Source organism: Myodes glareolus, chromosome 21 (genome assembly GCF_982192425.1).
Source record: "Myodes glareolus chromosome 21, mMyoGla1.1, whole genome shotgun sequence".
In the NCBI taxonomy this organism is placed as follows: domain Eukaryota; kingdom Metazoa; phylum Chordata; class Mammalia; order Rodentia; family Cricetidae; genus Myodes; species Myodes glareolus.
In genome coordinates this window covers 44463780-44486273 of record NC_142046.1, presented here as the reverse complement: position 1 = coordinate 44486273, position 22494 = coordinate 44463780, and the positions used below count along the sequence as shown (strand labels likewise).

The 22494-nt window shown below is 40.6% G+C and overlaps 1 protein-coding gene and 1 pseudogene across 1 annotated transcript in view; one reads left to right on the top strand and one right to left on the bottom strand.

The window, feature by feature from the left end:
- The window catches only part of Gca (grancalcin), a 28762-nt gene extending 10412 nt beyond the window's left edge, over window positions 1–18350 (bottom strand). The window contains exons 1-3 of the mRNA XM_048425868.3: window positions 18197–18350; window positions 10474–10641; window positions 1614–1683 (exon numbers count right to left, since the gene is read on the bottom strand). Coding sequence (XP_048281825.2) covers window positions 1614–1683; window positions 10474–10641; window positions 18197–18223 — 265 coding nt within the window. The 5' untranslated portion in view covers window positions 18224–18350. The remainder of the gene's footprint in view (window positions 1–1613; window positions 1684–10473; window positions 10642–18196) is intronic.
- On the top strand, window positions 12433–14211 carry LOC125394783 (uncharacterized; annotated as a pseudogene).
- Window positions 18351–22494: the final 4144 nt, after the last annotated feature.

The following is a 22494-nucleotide window of genomic DNA, read 5'->3' as shown; positions in this document are numbered from 1 at the left end:
ACCACAATCCCAGACAACCTAGACAGCAAAGAGGACCCTAAGAGAGACATACATGGATCTACATAAAAAGGAGAAAAAGACAAGACCTTCTGAGTAAATTGGGAGCATGGGGGTCACAGGGTAGGAGGGGAGGGGAAGAAAGGGAGGGAGCAGAGGAAAATGTATAGCTCAATAAAACAATTTTAAAAAATTCAGTTGCGTATGTATATAGAGTTTGTACATGGAAAAAAAAGTCAGTTAATGCAAAGCGGTATCACAATGCAATGCAGTAACAGGTTGAGCTTAAAAGCATTAGACAACAGAGAAAGAATAGAAATGGGAGATGCCGCTTCAGAGTGGAAGGAGATGCCGCTCCAGAGTGGAAGGAGCTGCAGAATGGTGGTGAAAGAATGAGATCCACACATGTAACACAAGGCCTATAGGGAAGCCCTGGGGCAAACAGAGGGATGCAATACCAAGCTTCCATCTCCAAAGGAAACACTGATTTCCCAAACTCCAAAAGGCAGCGCATATGTCCAGAAATGACAAACTGGACTATAGAAGGATTCCTCACCCTTAGATTAAAACCAGCCATGCTTCAGGAACTTCTGAAACATGTTCCCATCTGCCAAACAGAGTTTCTTCCCTTGCCTCTGGTACAAGGGACATACGGCTCTCCGTGGACATAGTTCCATGGTTGCCTATCAAAGCGCATGCTAGCCCCCAGGCACCTATACTGCCTAGTCACAACTACCTGCTGTAGCTTTTTAGAACCCTTCTCACCTCCCCAGGCTTCCCTCCTCCCAGATACTCAACAGTTCTCCATATGAGGACAAAAAATTTCCTTCTGCCCCCCCATTCTGATATCTCCATTACCACCCCTAGACCCCACCACCCCACCCCCTATTCTGTACTTTTTCCACTCTTTCTATTCCCTGCTATTCTCCCATCCCTTACAAACAGCCCAGGACCATGTTCTGTGTCTTTCTTTTTCTCTCTGCTCTGGACTCTTTCAGATACCTCTGGGTGTTTTCTCTCTCTTATCCATAATAAAAATCTTCCGTTAATGGAGCAGCCATTTCAGCAGTTTCTTTATTGGACCCCTCCCACCCACTAGCCACTGTGAATTCTGGGAAAAACAAGAGGCTACACAAAAAAGAAACAAGACATAGCCATAAGCAATATGTAGACAACAGAGATAGGTAGGTGCTGACGATGGTCCCCAAATTATTATAATCTGTCAGCAGGGCAAAGTTTTCACGTGGAGGGGTGGAGTGGTTTAAGGTTGGAAGACAGAAAAATACTCATTTTTCATAGCAGGACATCAATTGATAATCACAAGGCTGCCACTGTATAGTGGTAAAATGAAGGTCTAGAAGGAAATTTTGAAAATCGCCACTTTCGACCATTTAAATGATGTCTCTCCTGAGTAGTTAATGTCAGGAGTGTGCATGAACAGTTGTATCTATGATACCGTGTACAGAAGAACGATATGATCCTTCAAACTTGGTATATTGAGGTAAAGTTTATAATATTTATGATTTTAGGTGTGGGATTCAAATGCTGGGAATGGATTTAAATTTCTAACTCCCTGTGCAATGAGGAAGGGAAGACAAAACAGCACACGGTCTCACGTGCGTAAGTCCCACTGATTCCAGACTGGGTCAAGCATCTCTGAAGTTCCTCCGCATCCACTTCACCATCCTGCAAAAAAATTAACACATCGACATGGGTTTTAATGAACAGTGGTACCAAAGGACATCAAAAGCTTCACTGGGTGCTGCTCTAAGGCAACTCAGAAATACCAATTTTCAAAATGGTATAAACCACAAAATTCACAAGGTAAATATTGCCAGCCAAGGCACACCATGGACCCTGTAATGCAGAACAACGCCCTTGTCTTCTCATGGTCAAAACAATGCAAAAATGCTTAGTTATTTTACTCATGGTTATCCTTGCCTGAGAGTATCTCGGTGGCTCCTTTCACATCCTCATTGCTATACCTGGAGCGTGCTTGCCAAATTAAAAACTTCATAATTATCCTTAAAAACTATGGTTGAAGACAAACTGGCATATTTTTAAGAGTGAGGCTTGCTTAGAAAAAAAGTATTTCTCCAATAACATGGACATCAGAAGGCCTTTCTGTCACATTCCGCTCAGGTAAACACTACCAATAACTGTCTATCCTGAAGAAACCGTTTCAAGCCAATATTATGTTTCAAGAAACATAAATTATGAATAGCTGCTTGATGCACTGTAAGCAGAAATAAGCAGTAAGAACTGAGGGGGTTCCTGCAGGTGTCATGCAGAGAGGTAAACCCACAAAAAGATAAGGATAAAAATCCGGTGCAGATTAACTGTGTCAATCTGGATCAGAGTTTGGGTAGTCCAATAACAGGTGGTTTATTCCCAATGTATTGAAGCCCAGTATAATTTGGTAATATATATGTTAGTGTAATACAATCCCTCTTGCACAAGGAAGCGTAATTACATGGAAACTCAGCTGAGCTGAGGGTACCTGTGATTTCATTTCTTCCAGGATGAGTTCTAGAGCTAGGCTACCTGCATTAGCTTAAGGACCTAAGGGTCTGGCCAGGTCTTGGTCATTTGGACTCTTAGCTGCCTCTGGCTCTAGTTGTGGGAGCTTCAGGAAGCCTCTGGCTAGAAGGGTCATTTAGATTACTAGCCACTCTGGTCTTGGTTGTAAGAGCTCTACATGGCCTAAACCAACAGGCTGTTAATCACTTTCAAATCTCAGCTTTCTGGATGGAAGAACAGGTTTTTCACCTTTCCCACCGGAAAAGACCATCTGGTGTGCATAACATTCCTGATTTCTCTGGAGATCTGTGGGCTCAGCAACCTTCCTGCTGTGCTCCCAACAAAAGGCCTCTGTACCCAAATCTGACAGCTCTACAGTCAGGACAGGGCCTTGAAAGTCCAAACACCAGGTGTGGTCAACCACTGCACAATAAAGAATTTTCTGTAGCCTTTTCCCCTCCTTTGGATTTTTAAAAGCTGTCCTCACACATACTGACAATAACAATTATCATTGTTTTTCTCTTTAACTCTTAAGAGGAAAAATACCATTCTTCCCACTAACAAATCAGCGTGCAATATTCACGCAGCACAAGGATACACAGAATTCAGTGAACAGGAAACACAGTATTAACACCGTCCAGAAAAAAAAAATGTGAATATATAGAAAATTTCCACCACTGTAATTAAAATCATAAGAAATAAATCCTATGCAGTCGGATGTTTTCTGTCCCAGCACCACCCCCTCTTGCAATTTTTACACACAAGTCCACCTACACCCACAGAGTATGGTTATCAAATAGTAAATATGTATTACAAATACATATTGTTTATGCTTCTAAACAGAGAAGACAAACTTTGTAGGGCATGGAGTTACTTTAGTAGGAAACCTGGTTGAAAAAGAAACCTAGAAAAAAGTATTGTGAATTTCAGTTAAAGAACATAAAACATGTTTGAGGGTCTTATTTGCTCTGTGGAATGAACATTAAGAAACAGGTCTGATTAAATAAACCTGAACTTGGCACACCACACACCACACACCACACACCACACTTGAACTTCCCGTTCTATGCACAATGGTCCCTGCTTTCTTCATTGCTGCTCTGCATAGATACAATGTGTATCAAAAGGAGTCTGTGCTTTATAATTAGAAATATGTACCCTGCCTATGAAAAGATACTGCTTCCCCCATTGAAAAATTAAAGGTTATAAAACACAGAAATCTGTTAACTTCTTCAACACATTTGACATTTTATTTGCTGTAAGTTTCACTTCACTTTGACATGGGGATCCTCTTATGTTGCCAGGCTAAGCTCCAATTCCTGGGCATGCTGGTCATCCTAGGCCAGCCTGCTGGGCAGCTGGGACTGCAAGCAATCTCCTGTACCCTGAAGACAACAGGAGCAGATGCAGATTCTTCATCTTATGAAGCTTTTTGTAACATGAGGGCTGGCTTGTTTGTTGGGGTTTCTGTCCTGCCCAGTACCCCACAGCTGGCAAGCCCCAAGGAAAATCACACACAGGACTCCATAAGGTTATAAACCGATTGGCCCTCAGCTCTGGCTACTTATTAGCTCTTATAACACATATTACCCCATTATCCTTATCTATGTTAGCCACATGGCTCAGTACCTTTTCTAGCTGGGCAGCTCACATGTTGCTTCTTTGGTGATCTAGGCTGGACTGTGGAGGGAGCTTCCTGCTTCCCGGAATACCCCCAGTCTCTTTGTTCCACCTCTACTTCTTGTCTAGCTTTCCCGCCTGTACTTCCTGCCTGGCCAATTAGTGTTTCATTAAAATATGATTGACAGAATACAGACAATTCTCCCTGTAGTAGGAGCGGCAGGCTGTGTTCTTGCCTGGATCCCGGCTAGCTTACCCTGAAATAATTACACAGAAACTGTATTCTTTTAAACACTGCCTGGCCCATTAGTTTCAGCCTCTTATTAGCTAATTCTCACATCTTGCTTTAACCCATATTTAGTAATCTGTGTAGCACCACGAGGTGGTTGCTTACCAGGAAGGATCCTAACCTGCGTCTGTCTCGGAGAGGAGAGTCATGGCGACTGCCTGCCTCTGCTTTCTTTCTCTCAGAATTCTGTTCTGCCTTCCCCGCCTACCTATGTTTTGACCTATCAGGCCAAGCAGTTTCTTTATTAACCAATGAAAGTAACACAATAGACAGATGACCCTCCTACATCAGCTTTTGGAGAAATAGAAGAAAAGCCCTTTATGTACACAATCCTGTCTTTCAAATTTACATTATTCCACCCAATTATCTCCTAAAAACATAGAAATTTAACCGTGACAAATTAATTGGTCTTTATTTTACTGTTTTACAAATGTGAAGTCATCAGACAGGCTGAATAGGCTCTGTACATGTAAGCAGAGTCGGTAAGGAAGTGAGGCAAATGAGAGCTGTGTGTAAGCACAGGGTCAGGCCCTGTCTTAAAAGCTGAGAAAAATGAGCTTTTGCTCATCACACTGTTCTTAAGCCACTTTAAAAAATGAAATTAGAGCTTCCTTTGTTTTTATTACTAGTTTAAAAAAAATACCTTCAAGTTGTGCATTCAAGACAAATGACTTAACAATACAGCAACAACTAAAGGTTACACCAGAAGTTTACATTAGGTGTAATGCAACTAAGCAACTAAGAAGAGTGTTAATGAGAGAAAGGGTGTATTTAATTCTCTTACCAAATACACTAGAGGTCTATGATGCTTCACTGTATACTTGCTATGTTTTAAAGTATATGAAGTGTATACACGCACACACATACATGGAGTTTCCAACTCTAAATCAGACTTTAGTACATTATGTAGAAGCAAACATGGTTTCAAATCATTGTGATACAACTACCACACACCTTGAATGTATGAAGAGGGACTCATGAAAGGAACCAAAATAACCCACAGGAAAATACACTGCTAAGGATATCCCCCCTGACATGACTTCTGTGGAGAAGGACTAGGCTGGGACCTACGTACACCTCGCTTGGGATGCAATTCTCAGCATCACTGCAGGAGTATCCCTGTCCTAGCTGAGAGCTGACACATCATAACCCAGGTGATGGCATCACCAAAATATGAGAAAAAGAACGGTGACAAGGGGAGAGGGAATAAAGGACGTGAAAGGAAGTGGACAAACTTCAGCTGAAACAAATTTGAAAGCCAAAATTTCAAAACTACACATAAAAATTACATGTTCAAAACGACAGCCAACAAAAGTAAACAGTTTTCAAGCAATCCATATTAGATGAAATTACTTTCATGGAACAATCATTAAAATAGTTGTTATGCAAATGTACAGAGACATGAGCAAATGACTCTTAGGTATACTCGTTCACTTAACATACACTAACTGAGCTCTCCACTGTATGGAAATCCCTCTCAACACATCAGCTATCAAACTGTGCGGAACAAATTCCTTCTCTACAGTGTTTGCACTGCAGTGGTAGACGACAAAGCAGTCAACAAAGACTACATGAAGAGACAACAAAGGCTAGGAGGGAACACAGCACAGATGATGTAGGAATGAGAGCCACGGGTACTTCGTGAGGGTGAAGAGTGAAGATTTTCAGATGAATAGGGAAGGAAAGCCTCAATGGTGAGAGATAATTGGATGGGGAGGGCCAGCTTGAGTGAAGAGTTCTCTCTCTAGTCCTGGGCTGCCATGACAGAGTTGCCAATGAGCATTTGAAATATAGCTACTATGAATTGAAGGTCCCTGCTAGATTCAAAGACTCAAACCAAAATAAAAGTGAAATATTTTACCAGATAATATGTTGTTGACATGCTGCTGTTCAGAACAGTATTATAAAAATGACTTAAGTTAGATGCAAGTCTAGCTCTCTGAGTTTAAGGCCACCAGGAATACATAGTGAGACCCTGTATTAAAAAAAGTAAATTAAAAAAATAAAGCAATGGCAATAAAAGTTCATTGTTTCATAAAGGAAATCTAGGGCTGAAATTAACTGTGCCATCAACCTCTGTATTCCTCACATTCTCCACCCAAAAGTCTCTACCTCAAGTGTATTGTGCCCAAGCCACAGGTGGCCGCTCTACCTTCAAACCTCAAGTTTCCTTTATAGGTAGGAATAACGAGCCAAAAATAGCCAAGGCTGTCTTCTAACAAGGTCTTTAAAAACTACTGTCATGTTTTAATTTTTTATTTTGTAATGGTGTGTGAAGCATACATGAATGCCAAAAGACAACTCCTGGAAGGGAGTCTGCCCTCTCTCCTCCCATGTGGGTCCCAGGGTTTGAACTCAGGTCATGGGGACTTTTTGATCTTGCCAGTCCCCCAGCAATGCTTTATTTGGAAAAGCATTCCAAAGAAATTCTATCCACATGGCTGTTTTTATCTCTCAGAAAATGGATATTTTCTGTAGTTCTGAGCTTCTAGCTTCTAGTACAGACTGAAAGGAAGTTGTCCACGGGGCTTGAGTAGTCCATCACAGGTCACATATAGTAATTCTGTACAACGCCTCAGTTCTCAGAAAAGCAATGAGACCTAAAGGGCACTCAAGTGAAGTACAGAATGTAAGATGCTGTTGGTGTTCTATGAAACGCTACCTACTTCAGTACATCCTCCACTGCTATTAAAGAGAGGATGGTTACAGACCAGAGCTAGGACCAAGGGAGAATTTCTCCTTGTCTTCAGTCCAACAAGTGGATTTTCAGGGCATGTTTTTCTTTCATATCGCTAATCCCTTCCATCATCAACCCTCTCCTGGGAACAACTGCAATTTACAAGTCACCATCTGATAGCCTGCCCCAATGTATGTAGTTGGATGTAGTTTTCTACTTGAGATTCTACCCTATAGTCTTGATGCACCATCCTATTATATTCTATAGACACGAATCATAAATTCTTCACCCCAATAATAATTAAATATATGAACATATAGCAAAAAAATGTTTGCTTGTCTAATATACATTAAGCCCATGGGTTCATATACAACTCTCTCTCTCTTTCCATCTCTCCCTCTATCTCTCTCTTTCCCTCCATCTCCCCACTCTTCTTCTGAATTGGAATATGAAAATACTTTCATCATTGTCTTAGATAGGGGTACTTTTACTATCGCTGTGATGAAACACCATGACCAGAGCAACTTAGGGGGAAAAATGGTTTATTTGGCTTCCATTTCACTGTTCATCATCAAAGGAACTCAGAACAAGAATTCAAACAAGTCAGCAACCTGGAAGTAGGGGCTGATATAGAGGCCATGGTGGGCACCATGCTGCTTACTGACTTTCTCTTCACATCTTACGCAACTTGCTTTCTTATAAAACCCAGACCCACCAGCCCAAGGATGGCACCACCCACCACAGGCAACCCTATCAATGACTGACGAAAAAAATGCCCTCCGGCCAGATCTATTGGAGGCATTTGTGTTGTAGGAGGCTACTTGTTTGCTCCTGGCAGTCTGGCAGCTCAGCCCCAAAATAACCACACAGAAACTGTATTAATTAAATCACTGTTTGGCCCATTAGCTCTAGCTTTTTACTGGCTAACTCTTACATATTAATTTAACCCATCTCCATTGATTTGTGTATCACCATGAGACTGTGGCTTACTGGGTAAAGTTCCGGCGTCTATCTCCGGCAGGGCTACATGGTTTCTCCTTTACTCAGCCTCCTTTTCCCCAGCATTCAGTTTAGTTTTCCCCACCTAGCTCTACCCTGTCCTATCAACAGGCTGAGGAAGATTCTTTACACCAATGGTATTCACAGCATACAGAGGGGAATCCCACACATTTGACGTTCTTTCCCATCAGATAACTCTAGCTTCTGACAACCTGACATAAAACTAGCCACACAACTAACTTTGCCATATCCTGAATCCAAGAATTGGGCTTTAGATTTCTTGCTCTTTTATTTATTTCAAATGCTTATTTTTTTTAATAGAAGAACCATACTATTAAATTATGTAGTCCTTTGCCATAACACAGTTCAGTCAGGAATGGACCACATGTAAGGTGGAGGCCCGTAGGATGACAATGGAGCTGAAAGAATACTATCACCTAATATGTACTGTGTTTGCGGTGAATGAATACCAGAAAGGAATTGCTAAAGCATTCGTCCCCAGGCAGATGGAAATAGAGAAGGGAGGACTTATGGTAAGGTCCTTGGTCACTTAAAGGTGAGTGTGGGCATCTGGTCTCATCCTCTGCTCTTTCTTCTGCCTAATTTTTCAGAGCACAATACTATCAAGTAAGGCATAACTGTGACTTTATAATTTTTAAGGTCTACTTACACATACAAAATAAATTATTATAGTATGTTTCCTATTGTAGCATTTATTCTCAATGCAAGTCTACCAGAAAACATTTGATTCATTTTTGGCAAGGGCCAAAAGAAGATAAAAGAAAAAATAAAAATTTGGGAATATAATATTTGAAAGAAACAGGCATCTCTTAATATTTTGCATCTCCGTTTAGAGATGTGTTTCTTTGAGCTCATGTATTTGCCGCATCCACAGCACATGGAAGAACGGTGGGTCTTGTGACAAATCACCATACAAAATAAGGTAGAAAATTTCTTTATGGCAATATGAAGGCAAGACAAGACTGGGTTTCAATGATCTGCCTGACAGAATAGAAATTCCAACTTCTCTGTCTGAGTAGGCCACAGATTTATGAGTCAGGAAAGATGGATGGAAACAAAGACATGTATTTATACAATATAAAGGTGATCATAAATACAAGCATGTATCCATACATAAAATACAATTGTGATTTATGCATATGTATATAGGTCCATCTTATAAATATGCATAAAATCACGATTGTAAATTCTCTAATTCTAAATATTTATTCAACTTCTCTTTCATACCACATGCAGTCAAAACCAATACAAGTAAGGTTAATACTGTGCGGATTACTTAATTTCTGTGCCACAATACTATTTAAAATTGATTCCCAGTTTAAATGGACAGGGTCCATCATGGTCAGGAAGGCTGCATCCATGGAAGAGGAGGTTGTCATATGGCTTGTTATATCATAACAAATCAGGAAGCAGAAAGCTTTGGGCAGTAGGCCTTTCAAGCCCCACTCCTGTGGCCCTATATCTACATCCCAGCACCCTTCAAAGCAGCACCATAAGCTGCGGACCAATGATACAAACGGATGAGCCTGTGAGGGTACTCACGTTCAAATCGCAGCAGAGGCGCACATTTTTAATTTCACTTCCAATTTTACAGAAGGTTGCGTAAAAAAAGTACTTAAAAAAACAAATTGTGACAAAAGCACATGTATTAGCAGTGAGAGCAAAAGCAAAGCTTACCAAAGACTGCAGTCGCATACTGTCAAAGCAGCTCAGACGGAAGTCATAGACCTGAATCGGCAGGCCAGAAACCCCTCTGCTGTTATAATAAAGCTGGGTTGCGATATTTACTCAAATTTATTAGAAGCTAACATGCTAACAGTATAGCATATCATTAAGAAAACATTTGTTTTCATTTTTGTATTAAAAAATTGAAGAAGCCTCAACATGGTCATTTTGATGATCTTTCTAGAAAACGTGCCTTCAACTTAAACCATATATCACCAAAAATGATATAACCGCACCTGTGAGGACACGTGCAGTTTCTTAGCTCGAATAAATGCAGGACAGTAGCACTGATCTCTGATCACATCCCTTGCCATACGTATGTTTTAACTGAGATACACGTTATTTACATTTACAGGAACTGATGAAAATACTGTACCTGTGAGTAATATGATATGAACACACATTATTCACATGTGAAACTATCAAGAGCAAAGTCAATAAAATTAAAAAATGAAGCAATTTTGACTACTCTCATCTTTGATCTCAAGAACAGCATTATTCTACCTGAGTTTAAGACATAAGCTTTATAGACATTTTAAATGATATACTAAGTAGGAGCAGTTGGCACGTCTCTGAAACAGTAATCATTTATTGACTAGTATTGGTAAAAGATTTATCACCTCACCTGTCCAGCAACAGCTGTGAAGAAAGACCACATAGAGTCATCAGCAGGGGGGTAGCTGTCAGAGTAGGCCACATACCCTGGGTAACCACCAGCGAACACATTGGGACCTGGCATCGGCTGGCCCATGTGCATCTGCATCCCTGGGATCTGACCGCCGAAGTTTCCAAACTGTTGAGGGAAAAGATGAGGTTGGTAATAAAAAGATGAGCTATAAAACTGTAGTTAAAAGAAGTTATTTACTAGAAATCAACTAAAACCAAAGAAATCTAGTGGCCAAATTTTCCCAACATATCGTCACTAAAGTTTCAACCACAAGATGCTGGAAGGTCTGTATTAAAACACACTTTGTCAGAACGTTACTCAACAGTAAAAGAAGTCTAAAGGATGTTTCACGCCTCTAATGTCTATAAGGGCTGTGTGTGTGAGCAGGCACCCACAGAAGACAGAAGAGGATGTTGGATCCCCTGGAGCAGGAGTTATAAATTGCCTGATGTGCCTCTGGGGAACTGAGCTTGGTCTTTGTATGAGCACTGTGTGCTCTTAACCACTGAGCCTTCTTCCCATCCCCTAGTCACTAAGAACCTTTAGAACAGTGGTTCTCAACCTTAATGTTGTGTGACTCTTTAATACAGTTCCTCATGTTGTGGTGACCCAACCATAAAATTATCCCGTTGCTACCGCCTAACTGTAACCTTGCTATTGTTGTGATTCATAATGTAAATATATGTCTATGTTCTATCTGTGTTTTCTGAGTGCCTTAAGCCACCTCCGTGAAAGGGTGGTTTGACCCCCAAAGGAGACAAGCCTCACAGGCTGAGAGCCAAAGCTTTAAAAGAAGAACATGTATGACTTTAAGCAAAATTAAAAGTAAATATAAATAGAAAGTAAAACCTAGGGTTTCACCTATAGTAAACTAAGAAATACATTTCTAGGTGTATGCTTAGCTGAAAATCAGATAAATACAGTCAAACTATGACCTAAGCAAGGGAAATCACAGAGCTGAAGCACTCTCCACTGTAAGAGATGCAGTTTTTTTTTTCAAAAATGTATGAGGACCAGAAGAAAATAACACGATGATTCCAATCAAAGCCCTCTTCCAAGCCAGCATGAAAATCTACCATACTGTGACACATGGAAGCAGTTTGTTCTTTCTGCCTCTGAGGATCTGAAACTTCAAGGATTCCTGAAGGGCCAGGTACTCAAACACAGTACGACCACTGAACCATCCATGGATGTGTGTCTTATTATGCCTATGGCATCTCCCTTTTCACTTGGTACAGCTATGAATGCCTTAGGAAAGCACTTTACTCTGTATTTGTATGAGTCCAGAGAAGGAAGACACAGCAAGGCTGTTCGTCCTTCAATTTTGAACAAACTGTCTTGCCTTGCATCTTTGCAGCTAGAGCAGAGACAGCCAGAGGGCAGGGAGAGGAAAGAATTACAAGAATGCGGAGGAACAGAGGCTGACTTCGGAAGCTGCTATAGATTGTTCAGGCGCCTCTGGGCTGTGGTAAAGTGTAAGGCATGAAGGAAGTGTCAGGGACCGTAGGAAATGCACTTGGGAAGGGGATCATAAAGCCCTGAGCCTATTTTACCAATTGGAATGAATTACCAGAATTAGCCATAGTGCTTTAAGATCCAACAAGTAACAGATGGGTGTGACTTCGAACTCGTTAGTTCCTTAAGTCAACACTTAAAAAATAACTTATTTTGATTTTATATACATGAGTGTTTTTGCCTGCAACATGTGTGGTGCCTAAAGAGGTCAGCAGAGGGCACTGGATCCTCTGGAACTGGAGTTACAGACAGTTGTAAACTGCCATGTAGGTGCTGGGAATCAAATCCGAATCCCTCTGAAAGAGCAGCCACTGCTCTTAACCTGGGAGCCATTCTCTCCAGCCCTCCCAACACGGGCAAATAAACCAAGTTCATGTAGTATTTGTCTAAGCTTGAGTCACCATGTGTGATAGCTTAGGCAAAGAAAACCACTCTACAGAGAGAGACCCCAAGTACAATCCACCAAGGAAAGAGAAAAAGAGGCAAAAAAAAAAAACCCAAACAAACAAACAAACAAAAAAACCAAAAAAACCTTTAGAGGTTTTGGGAAAGAAACCAAAGAAAAAGAACCTAAGACCAAAGGGAGATGCCAGAGGTGGCAAGGAGTGTTCCAGTGCTGTCCAATCGGGTGTGACTTTTCCAGTCGACAGTACCATCAAATAACCAAATCCAGCACCTAGGACTGGGGAAAAAAATCCAGTCATTAAAGAGCTTATTAATGGCAGGAGGAAACTCATGTGCTTGAACTTATTCAAGAGGCCTATACATACACTACCACCATCAATCAAAGAGTTGAGTCAATTAACAGAACTTTATTGGTACAGGAACAAATTACAGACTCTCCCAGCAGAGAGGAGATGTTTAGCAAATCTCCTCCTACACTGGCTCTCAGTGGAAGTTCACTGACCAGTTTGCCTGATTCTTGATAACTTGGAGAATGTTTGTGGATGCTTAACTTAAAACATTAAGAAAGTGAGGGGAATTCTTTCAACAGTGTCTAGGCCAGACTCACTCACCACTCTATAACTTTGTGGAAAAGGACATCAAAAATCTGCCCCAAATCATCCATTCAGCACTCAAGGGAACAACGTCCTAAACTAACGGCTGAAACCGGCAAGCACTGTAACCCCGTCATGCTGCATGTACTCATAATCAACGCGAACACTTTCCAAAGGAGACTGGAAACTATATCCAGATAAGCAACCTCGCCTTGCAACACAACAAACAAGCAGGCCTCCCACACACACAACAGAAAAGCTGACCCGTTTAAACCCTATTGGCCTGAGATACAATAGATCACCGGGAATACCCAGATCATCAGTCAAAAGCCATAAATAAGGGGATTTAAAATTAGAAAACAGTAACTTCTACACTACACCCAAGAGTCTTTTATGCAGTCTCATAAAATTGAATAGCTGGACCTTAGCTAGAAATCACTTCCAATTATAACCCATGGATGGTCCATCTCAGTTTTCCACAGTTGATTCCCTCAACATGAAACACAGTCGAATCAACAAGGGCTCATTTGGGAATTCTCTCCAGAGCTAAAGTGTAAATTAATTGAGCTGATTATGAACGACAATCAGTTGGCAGCACTTCTTTTAGATTTGGAACTTGGGCCAGTACGTTAGAACTGACTTTAGGCACTAGCTAGTTTACCAAGGTTCCAGTGGATGTGTCTGGATTTGGGTTTTTTTGTTGTTGTTGTCTGTTTCTTTTTGAAGTTCTATTATGACCTCAAAAGTCTTGCAAGGATGCAGCCTCACAATCTTGGAAACCCTAGCAAGTTAAGAGAATTGGACCTAGAGAACAAATTGAAATCCTTGCACAACGAAACTGCTTATCTTAAAAAATTTTTTTTAAAGTTTTTGCCAAAAAACGAACAAAAACAACAACAACAACAACAAAAACCAGTGGAGCACTCTTCCCAGCAGCACTGGTCACCTTACCAATCTCTAACGTCTTGCCCTTAGAAAGGACCTGCTTATCTTCCTGAAGAAACTGGTATCCCGGAGAAGCTAGAACTGCGTTTGAATAGCACCCCAGACCTGCACAGCCTTCTCTGCAGCAAGCTTTCAATCCTAAGCACTAGTATCACTTAGTCACCTTCCACCTCAGATTGTTGGTAGAGGACCTTTCTTCATTCTTAGAGATGCGGGTCCATATTAGGCCATGGTCTGACAGAAACTGCTGACCCCACATACTGTTCAAAAACAGACTCTGATTAATATTTCATATCGACATTCTCTATTTATGCAGACATTTATACATGGCAGATTTATAAAGTCTGTATTAGTTGTTTCTGTAAATAGAGGAATCGTAGCCATTTATATATTTCTTAACTATTAAAAAAAGGCTTATACAATTTTCCTTGGCTAAATTTTGATGGACATTTTCCTGTTGCACAATTTTATATTCCAGTCTGGTTAAAATGTTGCCAGAAAATTATAAAGTTACTAAATTTAAGGGACAAAGAAGTATAGTTAGATATGTTTTTCTTAGAAAAACAGGCCAACATTTTTATTGCAACTATTCATATACACATTCCCCTTACTAACTGTCAGATCTTTATAACAGAATAAGTGGAATCTTTCCTTATTTTGAAATGTGAAATTTACATTTTACATAGTGTTTACAGTTGGAGTAAATGTCTGAATTTTCCATGTTTCGATTTGCTGTTAATTCAGAGCTAGAGTTTCTATCCTCTGTTAAATATTCTGCGGCAGTTAGTTTAAATATTAAAAAATACTTGTTTCTTGAAACAATTGGCAAACTGAAAACATACACTCAGAAATGGAAAATTCCACTAATTTTATTTAAGGGATGGATTGTGAAATGATTTCTGAAATGAGTCTTTAAATGAGTCTTTCAGTGGTAGGCACTGAAATCTTTCCTGGTATAAATACATTTTAACTTTGGGGGAGTGAATACTCTCAGGGAAGAGGACATTTTTGGTTTTCTTTCCTGGAAGTTGGAGATCCACAAAAATTTAACTGGGAAAATTGGCAAGTAAAATAATTACACTAAACACATATTCTATACATGTATCTATGATTTTGTGTGTGTGTGTGTGTGTGTGTGTGTGTGTGTGTGATAAACCACAGTGAGTAACTTTAAAAACTTCTCCCTTGTAGAATCAGATGAATGCCTTTCTTCAACGACTGCAGTATATGGATGTCACAAAGTTATGTAACCGTGCACTATGGTTTTATATATTGATCGGCCTTGTGCTTCTTTCTCTTCTAGAGTTTCTGCTCCTGAACTACGTGTATTTTTCCCCAAATGTGGGGCACCCAGACTCAAATAGTTCAGTTGAGCACCATTACTTTTTGTTATCAAGACAGGGTTTCTTTGTGTAGCCCTGGCTGTCCTGGCGTTCACTCTGTAGACTAGGCTGGGCTCAAACTCACAGAGAGATCCATTTGCATGTGCCTCCCAAGTACTGGGATTAAAGGCGCGTGCCACCACCCCCCAGCTAGTACCATTATTTTAATATCATCTTCCTTTTGTGGGCAGAGAGTGATGCAGTTAGGGAAAGGGACGCATTGTACAAATGCCACTATGTAAGATGCGCACATACTATTTGATGCAATTTTATTTTTCCTTCTGCTTGTAAGACTAGCAAAACTGTAAATGTTTTGAGTACCCTTATGGAGTACTCTTACTTTTGGTAGTGTTGGTTTAAGTCACTTTAATTATTGAGGAAACCCAGAGAGCAACTACATCCATGTCACCCTAAAATATATTTCTCATATAATGAATGATTATTACACAGAATCACACAATTCTGTCCGCTTGTTTTGTACCCCTGCCCCATTTTGTTGGGCACTGTATTTTAAACAGCTTCTAAAAACTAAAACCATAATGTCAAGATAAAAATTTGGTCCTTTGTTTTTTCTGGCACTCAACCTCAGGACTGGGTTTGAGATAAAAATCTGTGTTTATAATTGGCAAATTTGTAAGAACCAACTAAGAAATGAACGGCAAAAGAAGACAAATACAGGGCTTGAATGTGCTATAAAAATATTACAAATGCTCCATAGATTTTACCAAGTCATTTTCTTTCTTCTGTAGTTTATCAGTTAAAAATGTTGTTTACACAGTGAATTCGTTTATTATAGAGCTTCTACATAGTTCATGTAGAGCTTATGCATATATGTGCTTTTAAAATAAATTTCATATCCAAGTGTACTTACATATTAAGACTATAGAACTTAAACTTTAGAGGTAGTAGTCTAGTATCTTTTCTGAAGAAACAATTTGTATCCCCTACATGTCTATGTATTTAATGCTTAAAATTTACAAAAAATACAGAAGCTTCTCTCATACTCATAATACCATAGGCATGTAACTGAAGTTTATTTTGTTTTCTTTCCTATGGCCAAAATGAGTATCAAAATTGCTTTGGGTCATGTTATAATTTGATTAGTACAGAAATATAAAATATGACAAGAATATGATAAAAATAATGCAACTTGAGGATTCTTACTTTATTTTGGTCTTGGGACTTTCGGCGGGACAAGTTTCTGTACTGTGCTTCAGGATAGGCTGAAACCCTTTACAGCCACAGCCTCGAATTCTCACCAATCCCGCCTTGGACTCCAAAGTGCTAGAAGGACTTGGTGAGCTACCAGACTCAGCTGGTTCTAGCTGGGTTTGATACTAATTATACAAGGTCTCTCTCAGGTAGTTCAGACTAGACAGGGCTGACCTTGGAGTCCTGGTACTCCTGTCCCCATCTCTGAAGAGCAGGGATTTCAGGTCAGGCTACCAGGCCCAGTTTATGTAGTTCTGGGAGTCCAGCCCAGGGCCTTGAGCATGCCAGGGAAGCACACTACCAACTGTGTTACATTCTCAGCTATGTTTGATAAATAATCATTAAACAAATGAAAAATGATTGGAAATTCATCTCCTAACGTCATGAATTACGTACTTCATTAGATAAAGATGTGCAATCTAGCAGAGAACATTTTCTTCTTTTTATTTTTATGGACATTGGTGTTTCGCCTGCATGTACGTTTGTACGAAGTGTCGGATGCCCTGAACAGGAGTTACATACAGACAGTTGTGAGCTGCCATGTGGATGCTGGAAACTGAACTCAGGACCTCTGGAAGAGCAGCCAGTGCTCTTAACCACTGAGCCATCTCTCCTGTCCCAAACATTTCTATTTTGTTAAATCAAACAAATATTAAAGTGTGGACTGAACATATTACCTTAAGGATATTCTCAGTACGTTTAAAGGACTAACGGGGAATATGCATTGAAAAGTGCATGGCGTTAGATGGAATTCAAACAAATCAGTTTTGGTAATGTGTGTATTGAAGCTGAGGGCCTGGAACTGAGACTTGCTTTTAAAAATAATCATCACTCTCAGGGGTAGAAATTGTCTGAGGACCATAATCCCATGCAAATGTCAACTCCTATTTAGCTGTAACAGAACACTAATTTCTCTTTTTGGGGGGAAAACAAATAGGAATAGTCATAGAAAATATGCTTTCTTCTGTACCACTGCAGGGACCACTGCACAGCCCCATTTGATAGCCGGCCTTACTGTGCAGGTCACTGATGGGCGGAGTCAAAGTTTGGTTTCCTTTAAAAGAGGAAAGAGGTACACGAGCTGCAATAGCTACTTGTAGGTCTCAGAGGTTCTGAGCGGAAAGCTACGTGAGAGGAAATAACCTGGCCCCCTCCAAAAGCAAGGCTGGAAAATCAGATTGTGCTTATTGCGAAGCAAAGTTTAAGAAGCACTGAAAGTAAGTCTCAATTTATTCACCAGCAACTTAAGAGGCAAGAAGTGGTTATAAAGAGCAATTATAAAAAACTCAACCCGGGATGAGAATCGCTAGAAAAACAGCTTCGGCTGGGGGTAAATCACAAAAGGTCACTGGAACAAGACGTGGTATTCGGTTCCTCCGTTCTGAAAACAAAATTTACAAATCACAAACACTTCACATCACAGGCTGTACAAGGACGCTCCCGATGCTCTGGAGCAGACTTCAGCTCGCGGTTCTCCCCGGGGCGCAGGGCACCGCCCAGCCCCAGCTTCCCAGCACCACGCAGAGTCCCAGCATCGCCTGGTACCAGACAGCGGGCACTGCCCGGGCCGGAGGGTGACCTCCGCACCGCGACGCGGCCCGCAGGTCGCCACGGCTCGCGAGGACTTACCGCTCCTCCGTACCCCGGGTAGGCCATGGCCAGCCGATCAAGAGTCACGAGTTGTCCGTAAGTCAACGTCAGCGCTGCTGCGAGGAAGGCCGCAGGTGTGCGACAGGTGGCGAAGGTCTGCACGCAGTGTCGCGCGCCTTCGCTCCCGGGAGCCGGCTCCGCCTCTGGAGCCCCGCCCCTGAGCGCGGCTCCGCCCCTACCGGAGCCAAGCCCCGCCCATCTCGTCTGTGATTGGCTGCGGTCTGTCTCCTGGATTACGGTTCATCTTTCTAACTGGCTCTTTCAAGTTCTTACCAGAAACCTCCTTCGCAATCATTTCCCCACCCTCTGTGGAAAGCTTCTCTAGGCCACCAACTCCTAGAGTTTCTTTCCTCTGTAGAACTTCCCCCGCTCCCCAGCAGACCAGTCAATGACTTCTTTTAACCTATCTGTACATTCTTTTGACCAGAGAGCTGGAACTCTGCAGTTACACTTCCGTAGAGGGTGGATGCAGCATCAGAACTTTGAAACTGACTACGCCTCATTTGATGCCTAATGTGAGAAAGGTTATATATAATATCGTGGCGAGGGGCCGCATTTGCCAGAAGTAGAAAATAAAAACACAGAATATCTAGTTGAATTTGATTTCTGAACAGATTTTAAAAATCGTGTCTGTTCCAAATACCAAATACCACATACAGTTCTATTTTTCTTTTCTTTCTTTCTTTCTTTTTTTTTTCCAGAATACTGTTTACATGCTTACAATGCCTAGGGTCTGACACTACTTGGTAACTTGACTGATGATTCAACTTTTAAGCAATCTCTTAAGCCTGAATATAAACATCAAGAGACCATCTTGGTTTTTATCATTTGACAAAGAGCAAAGGCCAACCTGGTTTTCTCTGAAACTCATGAATTTCGTGTCTCCAAGTTTAGAACTCAGAAGAACAGTGCAGCTGTTAAAATTAGCTTACAAACAAAGGTACGGAGTTTATACCATTTCGATTTCTTTCCGAAAAAAGAAAGCCCTAACATTAAAATATAAATAAAACTATCTAAAAATATTAAGTATTAACAGATGAAATCAGCCTTGAAGAACTGAGTGATTTAACAATTGCTCTGCTGTACTGAGACGAAAGAACACTCTGGATCTTGTGAAACTATTTTATCAGAAGAGACGAAGCAAATTGCTAATATCCACCCTCCTGTTGAGAAAGCGCCAGTTTCTGCAGCCATGGCTGCGTCTGTAGCTATTACTGGGAAATATTAAAAAGAGAAGTTGAATGAAAATCTGTTTGTTAAAATGAATGAGAGTGGTGTGACTCACTGGGTACCAACCGATAAACTGTTGGCAGAAGAAATCCGGGTCCCGTTTTATTCTAATTGACAAATTGCGTATTCAAAGTGCTTCTGAGGGGCTGTTTGTAATTACAACACTAACTCAGATTTAAGATCAGAATTCCAGTGCGTTGTCTTTCTTTATGCTGGTAGTCAGATCTCCACAGGTACGTTGATTTCTGCATGTTTACTTTCTAAGGCAGTACCTATCCCCACCCCCAGGATAAATAAAATTGGGAGGAATTTGCTAACAGCTCTTTTAAGATACTAAACATAACCACCTACTTCCTCCAGTGTGATAGCAAGCCCATTGCTTACATAACTGAGGGCTCTCTGGGAAGCTCCCACTGGCTCAAGGGAGCTCTGTCCAGGCCCCTATTGTACTTTCAGTAATGAAGTCCTTTGTTTCTGACCCAGGCATCCCGTGTCTCTGCCAACTTGTATGAAAACTGCCCAGCTTGTTTTTAGCTTGCAAGTAGGACAAAATGCCAAATCCAGATCATTTATCTTCCTTAGAGAAAAGGGGTGGAGGTTGATACAGAAAGGATTTTCAACACTACAGCGTTTCTAAACCCAAGATTTAAACTACAAAGTTTCTAGTTAATAATAACTATGTTTTGAACAAACTCACTTTAGCCCACAGATTTTAAAAAAATAATAACTTGTCTCCATGATTCAGTCAGCATTGTATAGGCAACAGTGTTCTATGAAGATTACACACATATCAAACAATATGGAATATATAAAATTTGGTAGCTTTACCAACTATATGTGTGTATGCTTTAAATCACATACTTTTCTTTTTATAAGATGTTCATTATACTTCAACATACTTCCTGTGTAGATTGAACACCAAGTAACAGGCACTGTAAGCTCTGAAGTCTTATTCCTCAACATAGGGCTATACCAGACACGTACTGCCTTTCTCCCCTTTGCCTAGAGTGAAAAGTAAGGGGGCTGTAATTTCATTTTCCCGCAGCTCACAGCTGGTATTAGAGACGAAGACAGAATTCAGACAGTTTGCCCAATGGCGCCATAAGTTTCCCCTGCCCTCTTCCCCTCCAACTAGAACATTTCAAAAATATAACAGGAAGTATTTGCCATGCTAAAAAGAAACTGCTTAAAGAACATAAAGAATGACAGCGGTTGGTGGCTCACACCTTCACTCCAGAGGCAGAGGCAGGCAGATCTCTGAGTTTCAGGCCAGCCTGATCTAGACAGTAAGTTCCAGGACAGCCAGAGCTGTTACACAGAGAAACTGTCTTGAAAAACCAAAACCAAAACCAAAAAAATAGTAGCAAAATAACTAGGCAAACACAAAACAAAACTTATTACTTTCTCCAAGAAAAATCAGTCTTTAAATAATCAATCTAACCACTTCTCTAATAGGAGATACATGTTTTCTGGTGGCCATGAAGTTCACATGATTACAATAATCTAGATGACCATGTATGATAGATCACACTTCTAATCCCAGTCCCGAGGAGACAGAGACAGGCAAATCCCTGCGGCTGGCTAGCGGGCTATCCAAGAATAACAGGCAAGCTCCTGGCCAGTATAAAACTAGATCTTAAAACAAAAGGGAACACTGACTGAGAAAGAGTACCTAGGTTGTCCCCTGGCCTTCACATGCACAACCCATCCCCAGCCTCTGTTACACACCCACAGGCACGCACACACACACACACACACACACACATTCACACAGCAGGACTTACTGATCATTTTGAATTTCCTGTTTAATTATGCACTGAAGATTGAAGAAGGGGCTGTTTATTTTAGATGGGGCCAAATCAAGAAACAATATTGGAGTTATTAGGTCTGAGTATTTGTGAGAACAAGAGTACACTATGTCAGGTTTATTGTTGAATTTTTGACTGCTTGGAGTGACAGTTCAGCTAGTGAGCCTGGGTTCTAACCACCTGGCCTCCTAATAGATTGTTATTCTCTCTTCAGATAGAGTAAGAAAAGCAGGAAACTGTACTTTTTAGGGAGAAGGGACTACTTTAAACTGGCCCAATAATGAAAATGAGTTGCTAATTCTTATAATGCAAACAAAAGTGATCTGAAAAATTAACGACTTTTTGACATCATAGCCTGTAAAAAATAATGAACAAGAAAAATAGCCCTGTGACCTAACAGAATGAAAGGATAGCCTATTAAATATGCAAATTAATTCTGACAATGTTTAAATCTATATCGCACTTGAGAGATTACACACACTACAACGTTGTTAGCTCAGGCTTCTAGGGAAAGAAATCCCAGTCTTGGTGGATGAAACAACGGAACTTTATTTCTCAATGTTCTGGAAACTGGCTCTTTCAGACCAAGATGCTCCGGGGACAGTGGTATGTGATAGGTCGGTTCCTGAGGGGCAAAAAGCTGTGTCTCCCTGTGTCTTAACATCCCGTTTGTTCCTTGAATGAGGGTGGGAAGAGAGGAAGAAATTTCTATAAATCTCTTCTTCTAAGAGTACTAACCCTTGAGGCTGGAGAGATGACTCAGAGGGTAAGAGGGTAAGAGCTCTTCCAGAGGTCCTGAGTTCAATTCCCAGCAACCACATGGTGGCTCACAACCATCTGCAATGAGACCTGGTGCCTTCCATGCCAGCAATACATTGTAAGATTAATAAATAAATAAATAAATAAATAAATAAATAAATAAATAAATAAATCTTTTTTTAAAATAAAAGAGTACTAACTCAACAGTACTAATCCAATTCTCATTATCTATCTAAATAATTATCCCTAAAGACTCAGTCTCCAAATGTTATCACATTAGGATATACGATTTAAGTATATGCATTTATTACAGGCACAAAAGCTGAAAGTTTGAGGAAGTTAGCTATAATTTCTACTATTATATTGTCATCGAGGCTCCACCAAGCTATTTATGTACATTATGCTAAAAGTGCGCTCACATGGATTTCTTAAATACATATATTATGTATGTGTATACACAATTAGGCATACTTTCTCCAG